General features: G+C 42.9%; 1 protein-coding gene across 1 annotated transcript; it reads right to left on the bottom strand.

The window, feature by feature from the left end:
• Positions 1-7,805, bottom strand: SET (SET nuclear proto-oncogene). The gene is made up of 8 exons (XM_051636342.1): positions 7,450-7,805; positions 5,976-6,033; positions 4,808-4,950; positions 4,003-4,106; positions 3,719-3,832; positions 2,004-2,174; positions 1,757-1,903; positions 1-920 (listed from the first exon to the last, which is right to left on the bottom strand). The coding sequence occupies exons 1-8, from the start codon at positions 7,520-7,522 to the stop codon at positions 897-899; spliced, it is 834 nt and encodes a 277-aa protein (XP_051492302.1). The 5' UTR covers positions 7,523-7,805; the 3' UTR covers positions 1-896.
• Positions 7,806-21,186: the final 13,381 nt, after the last annotated feature.

The raw sequence follows: 21,186 nt of genomic DNA, 5'->3' as shown, positions 1-21,186 counted from the left end.
TTTGTGTACACATTTAGTTTTATTGTAACAAAGCAACTTGTACACTTTAACGTTTAAAACTGAGCATCTTTCTTTCCTTTCCAGTGAAACAAAAAAAAAAAAAAAAAAAAGAATTTAAAAATAAACAAGAACAAAATTACAATAGAGAATGTCAATTCCAAATAAGATCCTACAGGTTCTGCTGATTCTCCATCAAGTGGCAGGGCTCAAAGTCATCATTAGGAGAAGATTTTATTTTAAAAGTGTCATCTTAAACTGCAAGGATGTTTGTTAAACATCACAATTAAACATGCCAAAGGAGAAGAAGCCATGTTGTCAAAATGCCCACTTAACCCACCCAAACATCTGAAACCCACCCCCGGCTGACCTTCTATAACCCCATTTTATTTATTTTTTTTAAGGTTTTTTTTCTTTTTTTTTTTAAACAAGAGAAAGTAGACAGATACATGTTGGTAAATGCTAACTGTCCATATTCACATAGAGACACAGTGTAATCTCTGAGCCCAATATACAGAGAAAGAAGGAAAAAAGCTAGATTCTATGCACTACTACACAGGGGCCTAGCACTCTTCAGCTTCCAGCAGAGTGAAGGGAGCAGAAGGTTTTCTTTTTTCCCACAGAACATGGTGTGTTGATTCCATAAACAGTTTTTTGTTTTGAGACAGAAAGGGATAAAAATGAACTTGAAACAGAAATTGGTAGATTCTTTTTCCACTGTATTCTGCTCAAGGTACTTCCCCCAAAATAAATTGTGAACCATGGTGTAGAGGAGAGAAAAAGAGACCTCAAGAGAACAAGGCGACTGAGCACAAGAAAAAAAAGACAGCAACTTGCTCCCAGGGACTGGAGAAAAATTAAAAAGGTAAAAAGGGGGTTTGGAATCCATCAGTGTTCAATTAGTCATCTTCTCCTTCATCCTCCTGTTGAAAGATAAGCAACAATTAAAAGAAATCTAATCACTAAAATTCAGATAGCACAAACTTTCAATTTCAAATGCAGGAAGCAGAGTATGTCTTTCCCTCTTCACTGAGGAGCACTAACACTTGCTGCCAGCACCTGTCTACAGAGAAATCTGTTAATAACTTGATGTACCAACGAAAAAACACCAGGTTTAGGGAACTTAGAATCACTACAAACATTGATTTAAGTTTAACATTTAGAAAGTGAAGGGCTAATCTTTTTCCCCCTCCTTTTAAACTCCAAAGAGCAAAACAGTTGAACTTCTAGATGCTAAATTTGGGTTTACATGAGAAGATCCCAGTGGTGCTCACAACTGCCCTCCTCTCTCAGTACTAGTTTTTTCCAGCTGAAATTCAGACACACCACACCCAGTTAGGAGAAACAAAGACAATGTAAACTTTTAGTTACCAGCACCCTGAATGCTGTCCCTGGAATCCCACTTACTGCTAAAGGAACTTTCTAATTCCTGAACCCAACAGAGTTTTAGCTACGCTGGCAGTAAGCAGAAATAAATCAACAGGTGGAAGGATGACAACTGGATGCATGAACAAAAGTTATTTAAAAGTGAAGCCTTGCTAGAACATTCACTAATTAACAATTTTGCGTATTACTAAACTGAAACCACTCCACAAGTAAAGGTAACAGTTCTGCTTCTCCCCTCCAAGCACCTTGTCAGTAATTGCACAGAAAAGAACTATTTTCCCTTTGTAACAACAGCTCAGTGTTCTTAGGAGATCCCCCTCACAAAGATTCCCATCCACCTGAGATGGAAGGCATAAGGGGTATGATTACTCACCTCTCCTTCCTCTCCCTCATCATCATCTTCATCTTCCTCCCCCTCATCTTCATCTCCTTCTTCATCAATATCCTCCAATCCTTCTTCCTCTTCATCGTCATCATCATCCTCCTCTCCCTCCCCTTCTTCATCATCCATATCAGGAACCTTAAAGATACACATGCAATATTAACTACAGTGATCAAATTCACTTTCACTTGCACAGTGCTATCATGGGTATGGATCAACAACTGAGTACTATGCTTACCAAGTAGTACTGTAAGGGATTTGGCCAGATGTCATCCTTGATGACTTCTCCTAGCTCATCAGCCCCTGCATCGGAGTGGTCAGTGAACCAGGTAAAGAAACTTTCTGGCTCTTCATGCTGCCTCTTCCTACTGGCTTTGTTCTGTGTCTGGCTTGAACGTTTTGTCAGATCCTGAAAAGAAAGTTAAGAAGTTCCCTAAAGAAGTGGCCTTTAGTTCTTTTGGTTTTGTTTTTGGTTGTTTTGTTTAAATAAGCACCATTTAGAAATGTACTTATCTTAACAACCAGAAGAAATCACTGAGTACTTCCTCTTTCAGGAATAATTCTTTAAGAAACATTTGGAACCCCAAACAACTCACACAGAAAGATACCACTTGGCCACTTGCCTCAATCATGAACAAAAAAACAACAACAAAAAAAACCCACACAGGCAGTTTTACTGTTTTCTCATAACAACCTCCATTGAAATACTGAAAATTCGCAGGATCTCACATTTGATTTCTGCTTCCCTATGACAGGGAAGCATAAATATGACAAGTGTTTAATGACATACTGAACAGATCTCACCATGGCTAAATGCCTCCAATGTTGTTAAACTCTACTGCCACTACATACACAAAATTTAAGAAACATTCTCCACGTCTCTGTCTTTAAATCAATATAAAGAACTGCCTAACCTTCTTATCCCAAGATTTCCTGCTTCGTAGTCTTCAGGCCATTCTTGTAGTCAGTAAAAAAAACAAATCTACACACTACTAAATCATATGGCCATAAGAACATACATAAATCCTGCATCTACCACCTTACTCTAGAAGTTTGCTAAGTTTGCAAAACCGTTTGCTAAGTTTGAAAAGAAAATTACTATCTCCTCTGATTATGTGGTAATTCCAATGTTCTAGTATTTGCTTTCCTGACAGAATCACAACTTCTATAGGTTTAGACTGTTTAATGAAGAGCCAGAACACACACTGACTTTGTGCTATGTTGTGAAGATCATATTCAGAGTTTGTATGGGACTGTAACTTCTTGTACAAGAGGAAAAGTTCTAGTTCTCAAAGAAAAAAAGTTAAAATTTTCTTCTCAACTGGAGGGTGACAAAACAAGCAGCAACTTAACTTCAACACAACACTCAATTCCATTTTAAATACTCATTTCAACAGCTTCAGGATAACATTAGAGTGCTCCCAACTTTTTAGAAACTAACTATAGCAAATTAATTATATTTTAATACTGCTTGTCTGAAATATGTGCCTCAATTCTTGTTACGGATGCAACTTCTACAAAGATACAGTGTCTAGAAATTAAGTTGAAGAAATAAAGAGGAAAAAACCCAACACACACCCACTATCTGACCCCCCCCCAACCCTGCTGTCGTCAGAATTCCTTATTTAGGCGTTATCTTAAGAAAGCAACACAACACAGTCTAGATTCATGCCAAAGAGAGACAAGCTAATGCACTTGTTAATCTTCCCATCTGCTCATACTTTCACTGTTTTCATGGTGGTACTCAACCAAGCAAGTGAATTCACTACAATTCTCCATGTAAATTCCAAACTCTGCAGGACAGGCTTGAACTATGCATGTAGAGAAGTATCAAGGGGGTTGAGAGAGGAAGAAAAGGGAGGACAAGGCAGCTTCAGTACAAAAGAAGAAGAAGAAACATGATGAAAGTGATGGTACCACAGAGCTCAGCCACGATCTCTCCCAGATACATACCTTCCCAGATTTCCATTTGATCTCAGTTGATTTTGAAGATGGGTCTCCACTTTCATTGAGGTGAAACTCTTTGGAGAGAACTTTATTTTCAAAGTATGGATTCTCATCAAAATACTGCAGAGTTGAAAGCAGAGAGTTAGAACTCACATCATGTAAAGATACATGCCAAGTCAGACCTGGTACTGAATGGATAACTGAAGAGACTAAGTTACAAACTACAACTCTATATGCAATTACATAAAAAAACCCCAGGAAAATCACAATAAATTATTTTGAGTACTTACAAAATCTATTCTGTAACCTGATTTGATATCTTCAAATTCTGTCACCTCAACTCTGGTCAAATAATGCAGTGCTTCCTCATCTTCTTCTCCCAGCAGTGCAGATACTATGACAGAATTGGGAATCCCACATGAACAAAGCTCAGACATGTACCATGCAGGTGAAATACAGGAAACTGACAGTAAGAAAGATCTGAAAATCAACACTCCTGTCCAAACCAACTTATTGTGGCTCATTTTTTTCAAGCTACCAGCCAACAACATTTATTTATTCTGCGTTTGCTAAAGTGAAAGCATTATGCTTGCTTGTTGCAGTTCAATGCTCATAAGCAGCAGAAGCTCATCTGCATACCCTTCTCTCTGAAATAGCTTCATACATAGTTTGCTGAATCTTAAGTCTACAAACTTGAGAGGAAAACAATCCTCTCAGAAAGTCCATTGTTAAGAGTCCTAAGGAGCTCACCTCCAATTAAGAAAACATCCCCAAACAAACCAGAATCCTTTTTCTTTCTTTAAATGGCCTGATTAGCTAAGGAAAGTGGGCAACTTATATAAATGCAGAAAAAAAAAACAACAACATGGGATTTTAATGAACGAGATGTTCCTTTGGTCAACAAATACAAGAAATAAAAGCTTATACAATGCACTCCAGGACAAAAAAGAAGTGTTTGCATATGAAGCAGGTTTCTGTTTTAAACACATGCCAAGCAACAATCCTAGAAAACCCTCAGAGCTGCAAGATAAGTAACATAACAAGCAAACACTGAATTTACAGAGGAAAAAACCCCAGAGGGCTATAAGAATATACCTTGTGGGTGGTTGACAAATGTTGTTACCCAGAAATTCGGGATTTTGGCGATCAATTCTGACCTCTTCTGGAAGAACGGTTGGCGGAGTTTGTTGTATTTCTGTTCTACTTTCAAAATTTCCTCACTGGCTTGTTCATTCAGTCTGCAACAGAACGAGCCATGTTAACCACAGGAAAGAGAAATGAAATTTAAAAGACGGATCATCAGTAATTGTTAGGTAAAAACTGAAGGGGTCTGATTAGACTAGTTTGCCATATTCGACAGATGAGGCACCTCATGATAAAACCCAGGCCCAAACTTGTAACAACTATTAAGAAACACACAACCAGAAGCAACCTCACTGATCTTAATGAAATGTTCTTAGCACACAATACATTTTGCAGCATTACAGGAGGGATGGACCTCTATTTATGCAAAGCAAGGTAGCATTTTACCTCTTAAACATTTTGTTTGGACAAGACCCGAAGACGGGTAACACCGAACACCTGCTCTTAGTAACTTTTGGCTGACAAACAAGCTCCAGCAAAGCATTTCTGTGCCCCTCACAAGTAAAATCATAAGACTTAAAGTGTAGCTGTTTTTGTAAAAAGGCAGAGCTCTGATACTGTAACAGCTTCACATGGCCAGAGCCTCAACAGTCACCCAACAGCTTCTGCAGGGCAGCGTGCATGGAGATAAGATCCAGGCATCTACCAGCAGAGCCTGCAGGGAGTTCTGGCCTAAAACTTTCAGTGACACTTTCTACCTATTATTCTACAAGGACATGAATATAACGTAATTTTTAAAAAGCATAAAACCCCCTAACTTTTCAACCAAGTCTTTGGTTCTGCTTACAAACATGAAATACTTTTGCAAAACAGCATGCACATTAACCTGAAAAACCAGTAAAGAAAAAACCCTCTGTTCTCAGAACTATCATCATTGATTTAAAATTTTAAACTGAAGTTCTGTATTTTCAATTTTACACAATTAAACAAGAAACCAGGATACTCCTTCAATTTTTTTTCTCATACACTTCTTACATCTAATCAAGTCAGAACACAAATATATCTTGTCAGAGTTTAAAGAGAGGGAGAACTACTACTGTGTGCTCACTTGACTATTTTTGGTTTTGAAACTTAAATTTTAATTTCTCCTAAAACACTTTAAAAGTATGCTAATATTTACCTGTCTATTTCATTCTGTACTTCATCAATGTGTTCAATTGCTTCCTGTTGCTCTTTTTCTGAAAAACAAACGGAAATGCATCAAAATCCCTTCATTCTTAAGTCTGACAAATCACCTGGGGTTTTAACTTACAAGACTTTTTCTAGCCACCTACTTTAGAAGTACACAGATGTTACTGTGGCATGTTGTATAACTTTCCCTTAAAGCTTCAGCTACTTCCAGGGTGTGCCATGGGTGACGTGCAGAAAAGTCTGACAAAAAGGCACTCACAGCGAGTTCACCCTTAGAAATCACAGCTCACACCCCCTACACAGCTTTCCAAGCCAACTTAAATAAGTCAAATCATGATAGATTAATAACGATTTAATTAAAAAGCTGTAAGCCGCGTTGGCTAAGACCAAGAGGTTTGAAGGATAGTTAAATAATTTAGAGAAATATCAATAGAAACAGCGTAACTGGGAACATGCAACCTTCTAAAAACCGAAAAGAACGTTCAAAAGGATGGTTATAAGCAAAAAAAAAAACCAACAAAAAAACCCACGTTCCAAGCCGCCGTTTGGGCGGTATTTTCTGAGGGGAACTCGCCCTCGACAAAGCCCGGCCCGGAGGAGTGTTTACCTGCCGCGCCGGGGGATGAATGAGCGGGGCGGGAAGTGGCTGGAGCAGTGCAGCGCGCTCACCGCTCCCCCGCCCAGCTTCCCGCACGGCTCCGCGCGGCCGGGGACAGCTCTCCCCGCTGCCCGGCCCGGCGGGCGGACGCGCTGCTCCCCTCCCCGCCGCGGAGGGAACGGAAAGCACGTGTGCGGCCGGAGCCGGCAGCGGGCGCGGCACACGGCGGCTTCGGGAGGAGGGGGAAAGGAGAGAGCGCGGCGCCCTTCCCGCGGCGGCCGGGAGGGAGGGAACCCACGGCGCGGCGACCTTTAAAAATCCTGGAGCCGCCGCGGCCGCACGTGGGGGGCCGGGGGCGGGCGGCTGCAGGGCCGCGCAGCCCGGCACCGCGTGGCTCCCCGGGCGGGCAGGCCCCGGCAGCGGCGCCCGGCTCCATCCCCGCCCGGCGGGCCGGCACCACGCGGCCGCGGCGGCGCCGAGAGCAGGAGGCGGCGAAGCATCATGGCGGCGGCGGCGGAGCACAATGAGGCTCCGCGGATGCTGCTCCGGGAGGGGGGGGGGGAGCGGCGGGGGGGGAGGGGGGGTCCCGCTGCTCCGCCAAGGCCGCAGCGCCCCCCGCCCCGGCCCCGCCTGCGCCCGTGGGGGAAGGAGGCCGGGCCGGGGAGCGGAGACAAAAGGGCGCTAACATGGCCTCCTCCTGCTGCCGCTGGGGCCTGCACATCCGCCCGGCCAGCCCCGCGCTCTTCCCGCCTCCGGCCCGGCCGCGGCCCGTGTGGCTGGGGAAAATGGCGGTCGGTGCGGCGCGGTGCGAGGCGGAGGCCGCGCCGGCTGCCGCCATTCCCTTCCCTTCCCGCCGCCGCCTCACCTGAGGTCTCGTCGGCCCCATCGTGGTTGGAGTTCAGCTCCTTCTTACTGACTTTGGCCGCCGGCGCCGACATGTTGGTGGCTGCGGAGCGGAGCGCGGAGGGAGGGGGGCTGTAACGGGGCTGAGCGGAGGGGGGGGCCGGGCACAGACTCCTCCTGCTGCTGCTGCTGCTGCTGCTGCCACCGCCGCGCTGTCTCCCTCCGCCAGCAGGACGCGCCCGCCTCCTCCGCCCGGACCTGGGGCTCCCGGCTCGCAGGGGCGGCAGCGGCGCTCGCTCTGCCTCACGCGTCCCCGCACCAGGACCAGCCCCGCCGCCGCCGCCTCCTCCTGCTGCTGCTGGCGAGGGGCGGGCAGCGCGGCGCGCATGCGCAGGACGCCCCCCCCTCCGGGGCACGGGGCGGGTGGTGGGGGGGGGGGGGAGGACGGCGGACGCAGTGCGCAGGCGCGCCGAGCACCCCCCCGCGGAGCGTAGGGCGGCGGGCGGCTGAGCGCGCGTGCGCACCGCGCTCCCCTTGGAGGGAGAGGGCGAGCGAGCCGCTCTGCGCAGGCGCTGGCTCCGCCTCCTCGCCGCGGGCGGCCTGCGCGCAGCCGCAGAGGGGCCGCTCGCCAGCCCCGCCCACAGCCCCCACGCTAGGCGCTGATTGGTGCTCTGGCCCGGCTCGGCCAATGGGCGCGCGGCGTGGGGCGGCCGGCGGAGGGGGCGGGGCCGGGTGCCGAGACACAGAGGAGGGCGCGAGAGGAGGGCGCGAGAGGCGGGCGGGGGGGGGGAGCGGGGGAGCAGGGCGGCGGCGCGCGCAGGTGTTCGGGGGGGGGGGGGGGTAGCGCGCATGCGTGTGCGCGCGCCCAGGCCGCACGTGGCCGCGCCCCCGGGGCTCGCGCGTCCCCTCACGATCTCCTGCCCGCCCTGTGTGTGAGGAGACGCGGCCAGTGAGGGGATCGCGCCCTCGCCTCCCCGGGGCGGGGGGGGGGGCGGCAGAGTCCCTGCCGGGCGCGGGGATGGCGTCTGGGATCCCCCATCCCCTCACCTCGCTGCCGTTCCTGGCGGTCCCGCCGCCCGAAGCGGCCCCTCGGCGCTTCCCCCGTGCCGGCAGGGGCTCTGAGGTGAGCTGGTGGTTCCCCCCTGCCCCGCCTGGCAGGCATGGCCCCCCCCGCCTCCGCTGCAACCTGACCCACAGCAGCGGCTTCAGAGCTGCGTGTTCGGAGGGCTCAGGGGCCCCGTCACTCACACCGGCCCCCTCGGCTTCTGTGGGGCACAGCTCTAGAAGGTCACGGCGCCCAGCCGCCTGCCAGCACCTGCCGCTGCACGAGGAGAATGAGTAGACTTTAAATAACCCTTTTTGTCCCTTTCATGCCCACCTGTCATTGAAGAGCTAATTGCAGCTTCATAGCTGCAGCTGTTTTGCTCTTAAAGTCACAAGCCCCTCTTTTCTACCAAAATACGCAGCGTGTCGTTCACAGGTTTAATACTACAATATAGATCAGGCTAAGAAACGAGTACAGCTTTGATGCAGTAGAAATTTGCCTTTTGTGTGTGCTTCCCAGTTGCACAGCATTGTCCTGCTCGTTCCCTTTTCTTGTCTCCCAAGTTGCCCTTCCAAAGGGACTTGCTCAAAAAGGCCTGATCAGTTCCTGTCTCCTCAGAGGTCTTACTATATAGTTTTCTGATTCTTGCTCCCACCTGTTGCTTCCAAATCCCAATTGTTTCTTCTCTTGTGTTCCCAGCTGTCACTTCCCACCAGCGATGCCTGTGTCTCCACTGCCACCCACAACTGCTGCAGCACCACCAGCTTGTTTTGTGCTTCCCCGTGCACACAGCAGGCAAGAGGAGCTGCCATCCCTAAGTCCTCTGCTTTCACGAGCTCTCTTAACTGCTGGACACAAAAGATAAGCAAAGCATTGCAACTTTATAAATGCAAGATTATGAAGTGCTTCCCAAGAGGGATGTTTCAAGGCCTTCCCAAAGCCTGTTGCAGTCAAGTAGCTTCTCCCATACTCTGCCTGCATCTCCCAGGATCAATTAATATGGATATCTTCACATCTGAACAAGGTAAGCTTATGTGTGAGGCTTGGTTTTCTTCTGTTTCCCTTGAGTCTTATTCTGCAGTTGTATCTCCTTGATTTTTTCCATGTTTTTCTCACCTGTAATTTGATATTCTATTGTCTTTCTCTATATTACCCCTTGAAGGTCCTCAATTTGAAAATATGGGCCCTATGTTTGAAAGCCAGTTCCAGGCAGGAACATGATGATCCAAGCAGCATCTGCCTGCTCCCTACTTGAATCCCTTGTTTAGTCTGCAAATTACTAGGTATTCCTGAATTACATGATTAAGGTGTTCCACTAATGTATCTGAAGTTACATAATTATGAATTTCAACTGCTATACTGTTAAAAACATTTATATGGTCTGTGTATCCTACCCTAAAATAAGCTGTTATACAAGAAAACAGAGTATATATTACTTATATAGATAAATTTTAGAAGAATCACTTCAAAAATATATTTCTTTTTGAGACACAAAATACAAACCTAAGCTTTCAGGTTGTTTTGGTGGAAGTAGTGTTCTTTTGCAGTTACTTTTCCTTTTTTTTTGCTTGCTTTCTTCAGTTTAGTGCTGTTCCCAGCTTCCTATTAAACCTTTTATCTTAACTCTTCCTCAGTTCTCTTCTGTTACAAAAGTTCTGTTAACATCAATACTTCTTCTCCAATCATACACCCTTTTATTCCAACTGACTAGGTACAATTGCTTGCTTTTTAAAAGAGATCTGCTCTTATACAGTTGAACTCTGGTCTGATTTCTGGGTATGTTTCATAAAAGGTCTCAAAACAACAGGTGCTTACATGTTTCTGGGGCTTGGCTCAAAGAATCTGACAACAATCCACAGAGTGATGCCCTCTCTGCACTCTCCTCCTTGCTTTACAGAGAAATGAAGTAGTAAAACTAAGCAGTGAGTAGCTGTTGAGCCCTCGGAAGGATGAGAGCAGAGCACCCCCAGCGGCTTCTGCAGCCGAATTGATTTACTGTTTGTTCTTGCTGCATTGTTAACATGTGTGCTCAGGAGGAGCACGCCTCAGATATTTGTGAGGAAGCAAGTAGCACAACTCTCAACTCAGTCTGAAACTGCTCCTGTCTGTAGGCACCCCAAACCCCGTGCAGTTTGATTACAAATGTAGGAAAATGGCACTTAGGTGATAAAAAGCCTTGTTGTTACCTGAGTTACCTGCTGGTACGGGAGGTTTTCAGAAATGACGTGGTGCTCACACCTCATATGTACCTGTGTTTAATATTCTTGATACTCTAACAAAAAAAGAACAAATACTTGGAGGTTTAATTGATGAAGATTCAATTACCTCCCTTCACTTCTAATGTTTTTAATTGTCTGTAGCCAACCTCTGGGGCAGTTTTTGTCCTTCAATAACTTTTGAGGGGTTAAAATGTACAGTTATAATCCTATGATAGAGAGTATGTGTGACTATATTTAGAGAAGATGATGTCCTCCTTCTCTCAGCTTCTTGAAAGACCTTTCTCAGCTCTGATAACATCAAATATAATAGAAAAGTAACATTTTTTTCCTGCACTACACTGTCCAAGTAGCTGCTCCTGCATCACAAATAGTTCTTTTCCCTCTGTATGGCAGAGTTGGTATTCCTGCTTTTGTTTAAACATCAGGTTGCAAAGTTGTAAAATTGTACTGTATGTGGCATCTTTGACACTCTGTGCATGAGTACTCTGGTGTTGACAAATAAGGGAGTTAGATCTTTGCACCCTTCTGGATGGATATTACCTTGTGAGACAAATGAAGACAATTTATGTTAGGTTTCCTTTATGTGTATCTGGAAATACGAGGAGTTTGGCAGCAGCTGATGATGATTAATGGCCTTACAGTTTACATGGAGTGTAGCAGTAACTGCATGTTTTTCTCAAGAACTGACTAAACAGAGCTTCTTTCCAAAGATAATCTCTTATTTGCTCCTTGATGGAAAAGTTCAGATCTCTCAATGTTTCTTTCCTTAGTTAGGTATGTTACTACAAGACAGAGACATAATTGGTAATCATGCTTAGTTTCTGGAATGTCAAGTCAGCTGTAAATTTTAAACACAAACCCCTGATTTGGCAAGTGAAATAAAAAAATGTGCTAAATCCTCTCAAATACAATGTAATGATGTGTGAAAAAGAAAGAAAAGTACATTTCCTTCTAAGTATTTCTGCAATGCAAAATGGGCATACGTAAAATCATGCAAGCCAATATAATTAATAGCAACTTATATTTTTATAGCCTTCCATCCCAAAGAATCTTGCAGCCCTTATTGGAATTATTGCAGAGAAGTATAAAACAAGGATAATTTTTACCACTGCTGAAATGCAACCAACTGCTCAACAATTGTACATCTACGCTGGGAGCCTGGTCTTCCACAAAGAACTTGCAGACTTTGGCTCTGCATTAGGAATCAAGATCCCGCTTGGAGTGCAAGACAAAATTTTTTAGAGTATATGAAAGCTTTTAAATGATTGAGTACACCAGGGAGTTGAAGGCTGTGCAACATCTCAAGCACACATATTCTGGGGCTTCACAGTGAAGGCTGATGGGCAGATCAGTGCCCACTCCGAGCAGCAGGCAGAGACACACCGGCTGGTCTGCTGCATGTAATCAGTTTGACAGCCCCAGGACCTGCTGAGTCTCCCTGACCCTGGAAAGACAGTTTGGCACATCTATTAAACAGTCAAATACCTCCCTTCCAACTGTTTATCCATCTCCACTAGTCACAGACCGTCCCAGTCGAGCACTTGCCTTAGAACTGAGCGCTTAGATAATGACGGAAGAATCTTCCACGTGTCCTCACAGTTGTTGCAGTTTAAACCCTCAGATGAAAATATTTCTAGGCTGATAACTGCCTCTGGTCGTGCAGTAACACAGGCGACAGGGAGTGACTTAGTATGTAGTTGAATAAATCTATTTGGATTTTTTATTTCTTTACTTTTGGTAAAGTTCCTGTTAAACATAGATGCTAAACCTGATTTTTTTTTTTTCCTATACCAATGTTTTGAATTTACCAGAGCACGTGTAATCTGTGAAGATTTTGTAACACTTGTGCTCATTCCCAGATACTAGACATAAAGAGGCAATAAAAATATACTTTAAATGCTCAATTTAAATTAAAATGAAATTTAAAATGAAACTTGAACCACTTCTGAACATGAGACATACACTTTTCAGATATGTGGCTGCTTCAGAATGTTTTGCTAATATTTTTCACATAAGGTGTACATTTGTGAATTTTGTAGGGAACTGAACTGATCTGTGCTTTCTGGAATATTAGGGGGAGTTGTTTATTGGAAAATTATTTTGAAGTTACATTCTGCATTGAGACATTAAGAGTCTCTGCCCAAAGAGACATTTGACTGGAGGAGTTTCCTGCCCCTGTTGACTTACATTCAGACTTTGTATCTCAGACATTGATGTTGTCCTGCTTCTTGGCTTAGATGGAGCCCTATGGCTGTTAACTACTGATGGACTCTGCCAACAGACACGTATATAGATGCTGTGTTAAATCCAGAACTACTGAGTTGCAGTTTCTAAAACCAAAAATGTTAAAATATGAACTTGTCCAGATGTGCTACTACCACTTCCAGATGTGGTTATCCATCTGCTCTTGCCTGAGGAGTTCACAGACCAAGATACGATCTAAAATGTACAAAAGTTCTGTTTGAAAGCATGTATTGGCACATGCAAACATGTCTCTTCTCTATCTGCAGCACCTGCAGGGTCTTACAAGGGCAGATATTTAGATTTCCTGTGTGCATTCACACCAGTCAGGTGTTCAAAAGATATCTGTAGAGATACAGAATTATTAGTTTTGCAGGACAGTATTAGAGATAATCACAGAAATTCAGAGAATCCATTCTGCACTGAAGGGGATGGAAGACAGAAAATGTCTGAGAAACAAGATGTTTATTTGAAATCACCTGGGGATCAAATGTGTTGTGTTTGGCTTTGTGTTTATGTTTGAGGCTTTATTTTACTACATAATGAAAGCTCTAAACAGAAGTTGCTGGTAACATTGACCACTTACAAGAAGCTTTCCTAGGTAGAATGATCAATCACAAGTAAAGACACTTTCAAACTGGAATATTGCAGTATTTATACTGGCAGTTAGTCTGGAATAGCTGTGCTAACCAATTTTATATATAGAAGGCCTTGAAATAATTCACATGGAAAGTAGCTACTAATTTCTATCAGTGCTGCTCTGGCTGAAGAAAGGCTGTAATTTCCTCACAGCTAGGGCAGAAGCTCTAGTGCTAGATAGAGTCCTTCTAATGAGACACAAGAGATACGGATAAAAATTAATGGAAATTACAGTATTATAAATTTAAGTGAATGCTGAATTGAAGTTTTAGGATAATTTAGCAGTAGGGGCAGAGCAGTAGGAAAAATGATACTTCATGCTTCTCCTGCAAGGAGACTTTCAGATTATCCTCTTCTCCACCCGTGGGAAAATGTAAGAGGGAGCCAGAATTTCTACAAACACAATTTCTAAACATTTGCTTTCCAGGATTTTAAACTCTGACCAGTCCCTTATCATCTCCTCAGTCCTAAAGCAGGATAACTCTTGCCAAATCCTAAACAAACCTTCAAGATTTGGTCCCTCAGGAATGGCAATAGAAACTAACATTTTATACTACGTGTATTCCATCCATTGTCTTATTACCAAGTGGCAGCTGTTTTTGTGGGAATCATAAAAAACGTCCCTTGTTATGTAGAGCACTACTGATATTTCAACTCTCGGGGGAGTAACCTTTGTTTCTATCCAGAGAACATCAGATTAAGATAAATTAAGAGTGTTACTTACAATTCTGTAGTTTCAGGTTGGCATTACTCAAACATTTGCAGGGTGTCTTGAGTCTCGTGTAGGAGTACAGTGACAGAAAAGGTAAAACAAAAAAGAGGGAAATACGTAGGGATCTGTCATGTACAGTTTTTGCTATAATGATACATTGTACACGTTCCTGCTTTCATCTGACAATGTCAAAGCTCATTAAAAGATCTAGTTAAATCTAAAAAGCTCTGTGAGGAAAGTAATCCTTTTATTGGTAGGTTAACTGAATGCCAGTTATTCAGAGTTATTCCTCATTAGAGCAGGAGACAGAACTCAGGACTAGAACTAGTCTCCAACTTCGGCTACATAAAATGCTGGACGAGTTGCCAGCAATGAAGATCTGAGAGTGGAATTTGGTTAATTGTGTCAGTTTGTAGGAACACATTATTTTTTGGTACCACAATAGCTCTGAGAGCCCCGAGAGCTCTGCAACTGTGATCCCTGTGCTCAAGGTGCTGTCTGAACACAAAGCAAAGAGGTGGCTCTGGCCTGGAAGAATATTGAGTCTTTCAGGATGTAGTTTGACATACTATTTTTTGGGAAAAGTTCCTACTTATGTGTTTCCCACCACACATTCCTCCCCTCTTCCCCTTTACACTGTCCCTTAATTGTGCCAGTGCAGTTGTTTGGGTGTTTTTTTTTGTGTAGCCCCATGTTAAATTGAATCAGGAAACTGATCTGAATTAGAAGTAGTCCCTATGAAACATATTTAGTTTTAACTGAGATCAGTACTCTGATCTGATTCCCTGGTGCAGATGCATGTTACCAGAAAGAGGGTCTCACGAAGGCAGGAATGAACAAGGGAAGGGTAAGGAATATGTTTCTTAAGTCTTGCCTACTTAGAAGAGGTGTTAAACTGTGCCCTTAACTTAGCCTAAGCATAACAATGTTGCAGTTGTAACTGGTGAGAATAAACAGCATTTTTTTAAATTTAATTTTGTTTAAATTAACACAAGCAAGGGGGATTATAAATAAAAAAAAATAGCAGCTCTTCCACCTCAGGTGATACTGTGGAAGTTTTCAGAGTAGCATTTGAGATCATTGACAAAAAGTCATCCTTCCCCTTTGGAATTCAAAAATAACATCTCTCAGAAACATACAAAGGAAGTAACCTTTAAACTCCACGTTTGTTTTTGCTGTGCTATGACTGGAAAATAATTTCATCTGCCTTTAGAAAGGGGAGGAAGGGGAGGGATGTGAAACAAAGTACAGACCATTTCCCTCCCACCACAGTTGTATATCTATTATCTGACTCACCACTTCTGGGGCTCCTTCTGGCAGTACTGGTTTTATTGAACTGAAAATTCAAGCATGTGAAAATATTCCCTATTTTCAGGTTACTTTGTTCAGTGCTTCATTCGGGTCGGCATTCTTTCCTTTAGAGGTTTGGAACTCAATATTCAGTAAGTGCTGGATGTTGCTGTTCTTAAGCCTTGTGAGAAGGACCAGCACAGTGGAAAGAAAGGGGGAGGGAAGGGAGAAATGAAAGGGGAGGAGAGTCCATATCTGAAGAGACTCCAGACTAGAGAAATTTTACTGACATCCATCCAGTATCCAGCAGGGTCTCCTTCAAGGGCTTTTGCTGAGATCCAATGGCCCCTGCAATTCACAGAGGCATTTACATGCAATGTTGCCTTCTGGGAGCTAAGGTGTAACTGTACTCCTGGATAATAATAACAAAGAATACTACAGACTCCTATTGAAATGTCACCCAGGCATTACTGTTGTAGTGAGTAACAAAGAGATGCTAATAGAATTAATTATGAAGCCTCAGTACCCTCATTAACACATCTTTAGTGCCTAGATCTTTGAAAATCAACTGTATGAAGTGACTGTCAGAGTTAATTCCTTATAAATTGGCTCCTGTCACATCCCAGAACTGCAGTAAGTTCTCTCAGGCCTTGTTGATGCTAAGAAATCTGGGGATTTTTTAAGTACTGATGCAGTTATAGGGGTGTTACTAGAGGTATAAGCTGTTGCATAAGCAGGAGTTTTTGGGCTACAATAGTGCAACATAAAAATGCCCTTAGTCGACCCAGCTTCCACAATTGGTAGCATAAATAGGAAAAGTTTGAATCAATTAAATGGAAAAATACAGACAAAAGAGAAACAGGAATTAAAGGTGTCAATTTGGCATTAAAATGTTTCCGGACCTTTTTTTTTAATATATAAATTTGAGGATCACAGCCAGTTTGGGGCTCTCCCTCCTCCTCCTGCCTTTACGACAGCATTTCAGCTCCAGGCCTCATTCCAGTGCATCCTCCCTCCCCACCACTCCCTCTCACAAATATATATTTCAATAGACTGGGGCTACATGGAGTTCCAAAACCAGCATGGAATTGGCACAATTGTCTCTTATGCTTCGCCACAGAGAGCCACATTCATGCCTTCTTAAGCCCTGTTTTGTCATGGTTTTCTTTTTTAAAGTTAGGCTGGCGTCAGTACTTGTGTTGGGAACACTACATGCACACTGAAGAAAAAAGTTATGCAAACTGGCTAGATTGGTGGCTCATTGTGTCATTTCTGACAGACTACTATCCTGTCACTCTCCTGAAAGATAAAGGTGCCATCTTACAGAGGTGATAAAAAGAAAGTGATCATTACAAATCACTTGGCAGTGATTTCTGCAGCAGCTGAAACACTCACAGTGACACATCCTATTTGTCTATACAAGATACTCTGCTTCCCTTAATCTTCCATGTGCTTTTGAGGAGATGATAATTTTGCAAAGTTGTCTGTTTGTGCATCTTTGTATAATATGCTCCAGGATCCTTCAGAATCCTTGTTATACTTGGGATAACAGACTGATCAAAATGGCATATTTTTATTTGCCGTTTCAGAAGTGGCTTTCACACTAAGTGTAAGATGATTTTGCTAAACTGGCAATATGCAAACTCTTTAAATGGAGGCAAAATTTCAATCAGGAAAAGGAATCCTTGAAATCTGTCTTTCCTACTGTATTAGTTAACATCGTAGTAGGAAATTATTTTATTCTCCACTCTTAAATTACATAACCTATGCGGTATTTATTGATCATTCAGTGTTCATAGAAATAACATGTAAGAAGTGAAAACAGCATGCTTGAAATTAAATAAATGTCTAGATTTCTGAAGACCAACTGTCATGCAAATTCTGCTTGCTTTACCTAAGTACAAATCTGATGATTCTGAGTGGAAAGTAACTACTTATTTGTGAATAACCTTTTTTGAAACACTTCTGCAAAGGACAGCCAGTTCTATTAAGATGAGTAATACCTGTCTGCAGTGCTTTTTGAGATAACCAGCTGCTTTATACATATCAATTAAAATTAAGATACCATAGGCATAGTATGAGTTGATGAAGTGACAGAACAGGTAAATAATTTTCAGTTGTGGTTTACTGAATATGGGATTAATTTAAGGGATCTTAGCATTTTCTTCCATGCTGCAAAGAGTCAGCTGCCTTTTAAAAGTGCCATACCAGATTGTACTTTCATTTCTGAGATTAGATTGTGGGCATGCTGGTACCAACTCAGCAGGAACTAAAGGCTGCTGAGTCTAAAAGGAGAGAGATGCTGCCAATCACCTTGCTGACTGGGCTTGGAGCACCATGACAGCCAGGAATTGGGATCCTGAGCCTTTCACAGATGCCTCTTTCAGTGTGCCATGGCTCCTGGCCCTCTGCCAGCACTTGCTTGCCACTCAAAGCCTCCCAGCATGGTGTCCTTGTGCCCCTGTGGTGGGAGCTCGCTGACATCTGCAACAAGGCAGGCCTTCCCTGGGCTCCTTCCCATTTTGGTTACACTTAACTAACATCTTTGTCGTATTATTATCAATGTAGGAATAAACATGGGATAGGCAATACTGGTACACTACAAGAAATCATAACTTTGGTATTTAATAAGGACCCCCCAACTCTTAATCCTACAAAGCATAATAGATCTATTATTTTAATGGTAAGGGATTCTTTTTATGATGTGTTGTCTCTCTAGGTGTAACAGAACTTCAGAAATGAGGCAACATGTTTTCTGCCTAAACTGAAAGTATGGTTTTCAAAGCAAAAAGGAGCCAGCATTTGCAGGACTTTTTTTTTTTGTTGGTGGGGTGGGGAAGAGGAGGTGAGGAATTAGAGAAGCTGCATAAGCCCTTTACAAGTGGCACTGGAGAAGCAATAGCTGGAGGATTCACACAGCTTGAGGTAACACAGAATCCATGCAAGGACCTGAACCCTCATAAAGCTTCTGAGCAACTGGTTGGCTACACAGACACTGTGTTCTCAACAATGAGAAGTTGTGGTGACCTTTCTTTCCTTCAGTTTTAGTGAATGTGTGAACACCTGATGTTTTAAAATCACAAATCTCTAACAAAAAGAAGATGTCTACATTAGCAATGCATCCCCAAAGTACATCCCAGGTATGGGTGAAACCCTGTTTAGCAGTCTAGGAACTTGGGTTCCCTTCTTTCTTCTGCCATAAATCCCCAGAATGACTTAGCAAGTCATCTAAATCTTACACCTGAAATTCTGTCTAAAAACGACACCAGCAGTTCTGCCTCACACAGCTTTGGCAAGAGTAAAATAAATGCTTGTGGTATATCCTGAGTATGAAATTGACAGTATCGTAAGTAACTCTGCAGATAAACAGACTTCAGTCAACTCATTACTTCTTGGATTTTTTTGCATTTGAACTTCAAAATCACCACCTACAGTAGGGCAATAGGGTGCTTCTGTCACTAAAACCTTTCAGAAACAAGCTACACCAGACTACTGATGAGCCCAAAGAGGTGTCCTTTTAAATAATGCTGCAGATGTAAGGGGCTTTCCCATCATTGCCCTTTTGGGTATTATCTTGATTATTTTTCTTTATGAATTTTTTCCATTTAACCCAAACCTCTGAGCCTCAGTGAGACTAACTTTTCAATCTGTAGAGCAAAAAAAACCCCTCACTCTCAAACAAATGGCACTAAAGATCTAGTTCAGAGCTAAACAGTAGGGGAGTAACTGATCAGGTATTGTCTGTACCCAAATAACAAGCAGGAAGTATTCACACAAAGCCAGTTCAAACTCTGCTACATCCTCGGGTTAATTCAAAGGCAAGACAGTTAAGTACCCAGCTCTCAGCCAAACCCAGTTTGTCACACTAGGAAATACAGCAATGTGTAGGTTTGAAAAGAACAACCAGGGAAACAGAATTAGGTCTTGCTGACTGTACTAGTTGTGGAGACAGGTTCTGAAGTGACGATTCTTTGATACAAACCCTTTTTATTGTTTGAAGTTTTGTTGTTTGGCTGTGTTCTGCTTTGTATTAATACGTGAGAATATAGAATAACAGAATAGTGAAGGTTGGAAGGCACCTTAAAGATCATCAGGTTCCAACCCCCCTGCTATGAGTGGGGACATCTCCCATTAGACCAGACTGCACAAGCCTCATCCAGCCTGGCCTGGAACACCTCCAGGGAGGTGGTTGTTCCTCTGAACAGAACCATCAGTCAGTAAAAGGCAATGCCTTTGATCCTATTTCAAGCCCCTCACTGCCAGTTTCAGCCCCAAGAGCTCTTTCTCATTGCTGGATGCATGAACTATGCATGTTGTTTTCTTCATCCCTCCTTGCATCTGCTTGGGATGGAGTGAATGGGGGAAAGGTGTAAAAGGGGAAGGTTGGGTTGTACCTCTGCTGTTTCTGCTGCCCCAGCAGAAATCAGTTGTTTAATTTATCACAAATAGAGGGCAGCTACTGCACCCACTAGTGGGTGAATTCTTACTGAGATGTAGCTTAGAATATTTCTTTTGCTCTAGGTCATAGAAATCATACCCTCAGTGTGCAGGCTTATTGTTGTATCTCATTCTTTTTTCTGATAATTTCTCCCCCAGTGCTTCTTCCCACACTGCTTTCTCTTCACCTCAATCTTCTCTTGTTCTTGTTTGTTTTCTGATGCTCATTTTCTCCATTATGTGAAAGTGAAAATTTACTAGTCTCATGAAACACAAAGAAGGAAAAGCACAGATGGGCACTGAAGTGGTAATAGCCTCAGGCTACTAACAACCCTGTCCAATTATCCCTTATTTTACCTTATTTTCAATGTAGTGTTATGTTATCAAAACAAAAATAGCTATGTATCTCATGCTGCCATGCCAGAAAGAAAATGCAAGGTATGATTTATTGAAGTAATGTTGATATATTGAAGCCCCAGCAAATCAGAGGTCTTGAAATAGAGAAGGACTAAAGTGCAATTACTTAGAACAGTCAGCTTCTGGGGAATCTGCTCCATTCTCATCCTCAGGGAAGAAAAAGTCCAGACATGCACCACATTACAGGGAATGTGTACTGCATTTGCAATAACTTTGCATACTACTTGTTGATTTATTTTTGGTCTGTTTCACATATATAAATTCCAGTTTTCTTATCTCACTTTGCCATCTCAAAAAGCCACAAACTTTTCTCCTTAAATTCTCTCTGACAAGTTGTTTAAAGTTTTTAAATTGCAGTTTTCACTTAGCAGTTTTAGAATAATGCAGAGGGTATATAAATTCACACTTGTAATATTTACTCTGCTACCAAACAGTAATACTCCTTGGCAGTTCTAATAATACCAATTAAAGATAATTTAGTGATGACTTATGATGATCTATTTATAATTCTAAAACATTAAGAACCTTTAAAAAACCACTCTATTTGGTTTAAATATTTAGTATCAGTCAACTTAAATTGAGATTAAAAGAATCCCCCTACTTGCTGCACGTAACTATTTGCAGTAGAAAAACTAATCCAATGATGCTCACTTTATGTACTTTTAATAGGGCTGTTGAATTTTAATACAAAATACATTTACCACCCTCATTAAGGGCCAGATTTTCTTGTAACTGTTTTGCATCTTCATGCTGATCTCT

This window comes from Apus apus, chromosome 19 (assembly GCF_020740795.1).
Source record: "Apus apus isolate bApuApu2 chromosome 19, bApuApu2.pri.cur, whole genome shotgun sequence".
NCBI classification, from domain to species: Eukaryota; Metazoa; Chordata; class Aves; order Apodiformes; family Apodidae; genus Apus; species Apus apus.
Note: the sequence above shows the minus strand (reverse complement) of the source record. Positions and strands in the feature narration are given on the sequence as shown.

Excerpts from the sequence above, each read along its gene's own strand:
- SET (XM_051636342.1), bottom strand. The coding sequence starts at position 7,522 with ATGTCGGCGCCGGCGGCCAAAGTCAGTAAGAAGGAGCTGAACTCCAAC. Across the intron at positions 4,951-5,975 it reads GTACAGAATGAAATAGACAG|ACTGAATGAACAAGCCAGTG; the intron begins GTAAATATTAGC and ends GTTCTGTTGCAG. Across the intron at positions 921-1,756 it reads ATGAGGGAGAGGAAGGAGAG|GAGGATGAAGGAGAAGATGA; the intron begins GTGAGTAATCAT and ends ATCTTTCAACAG.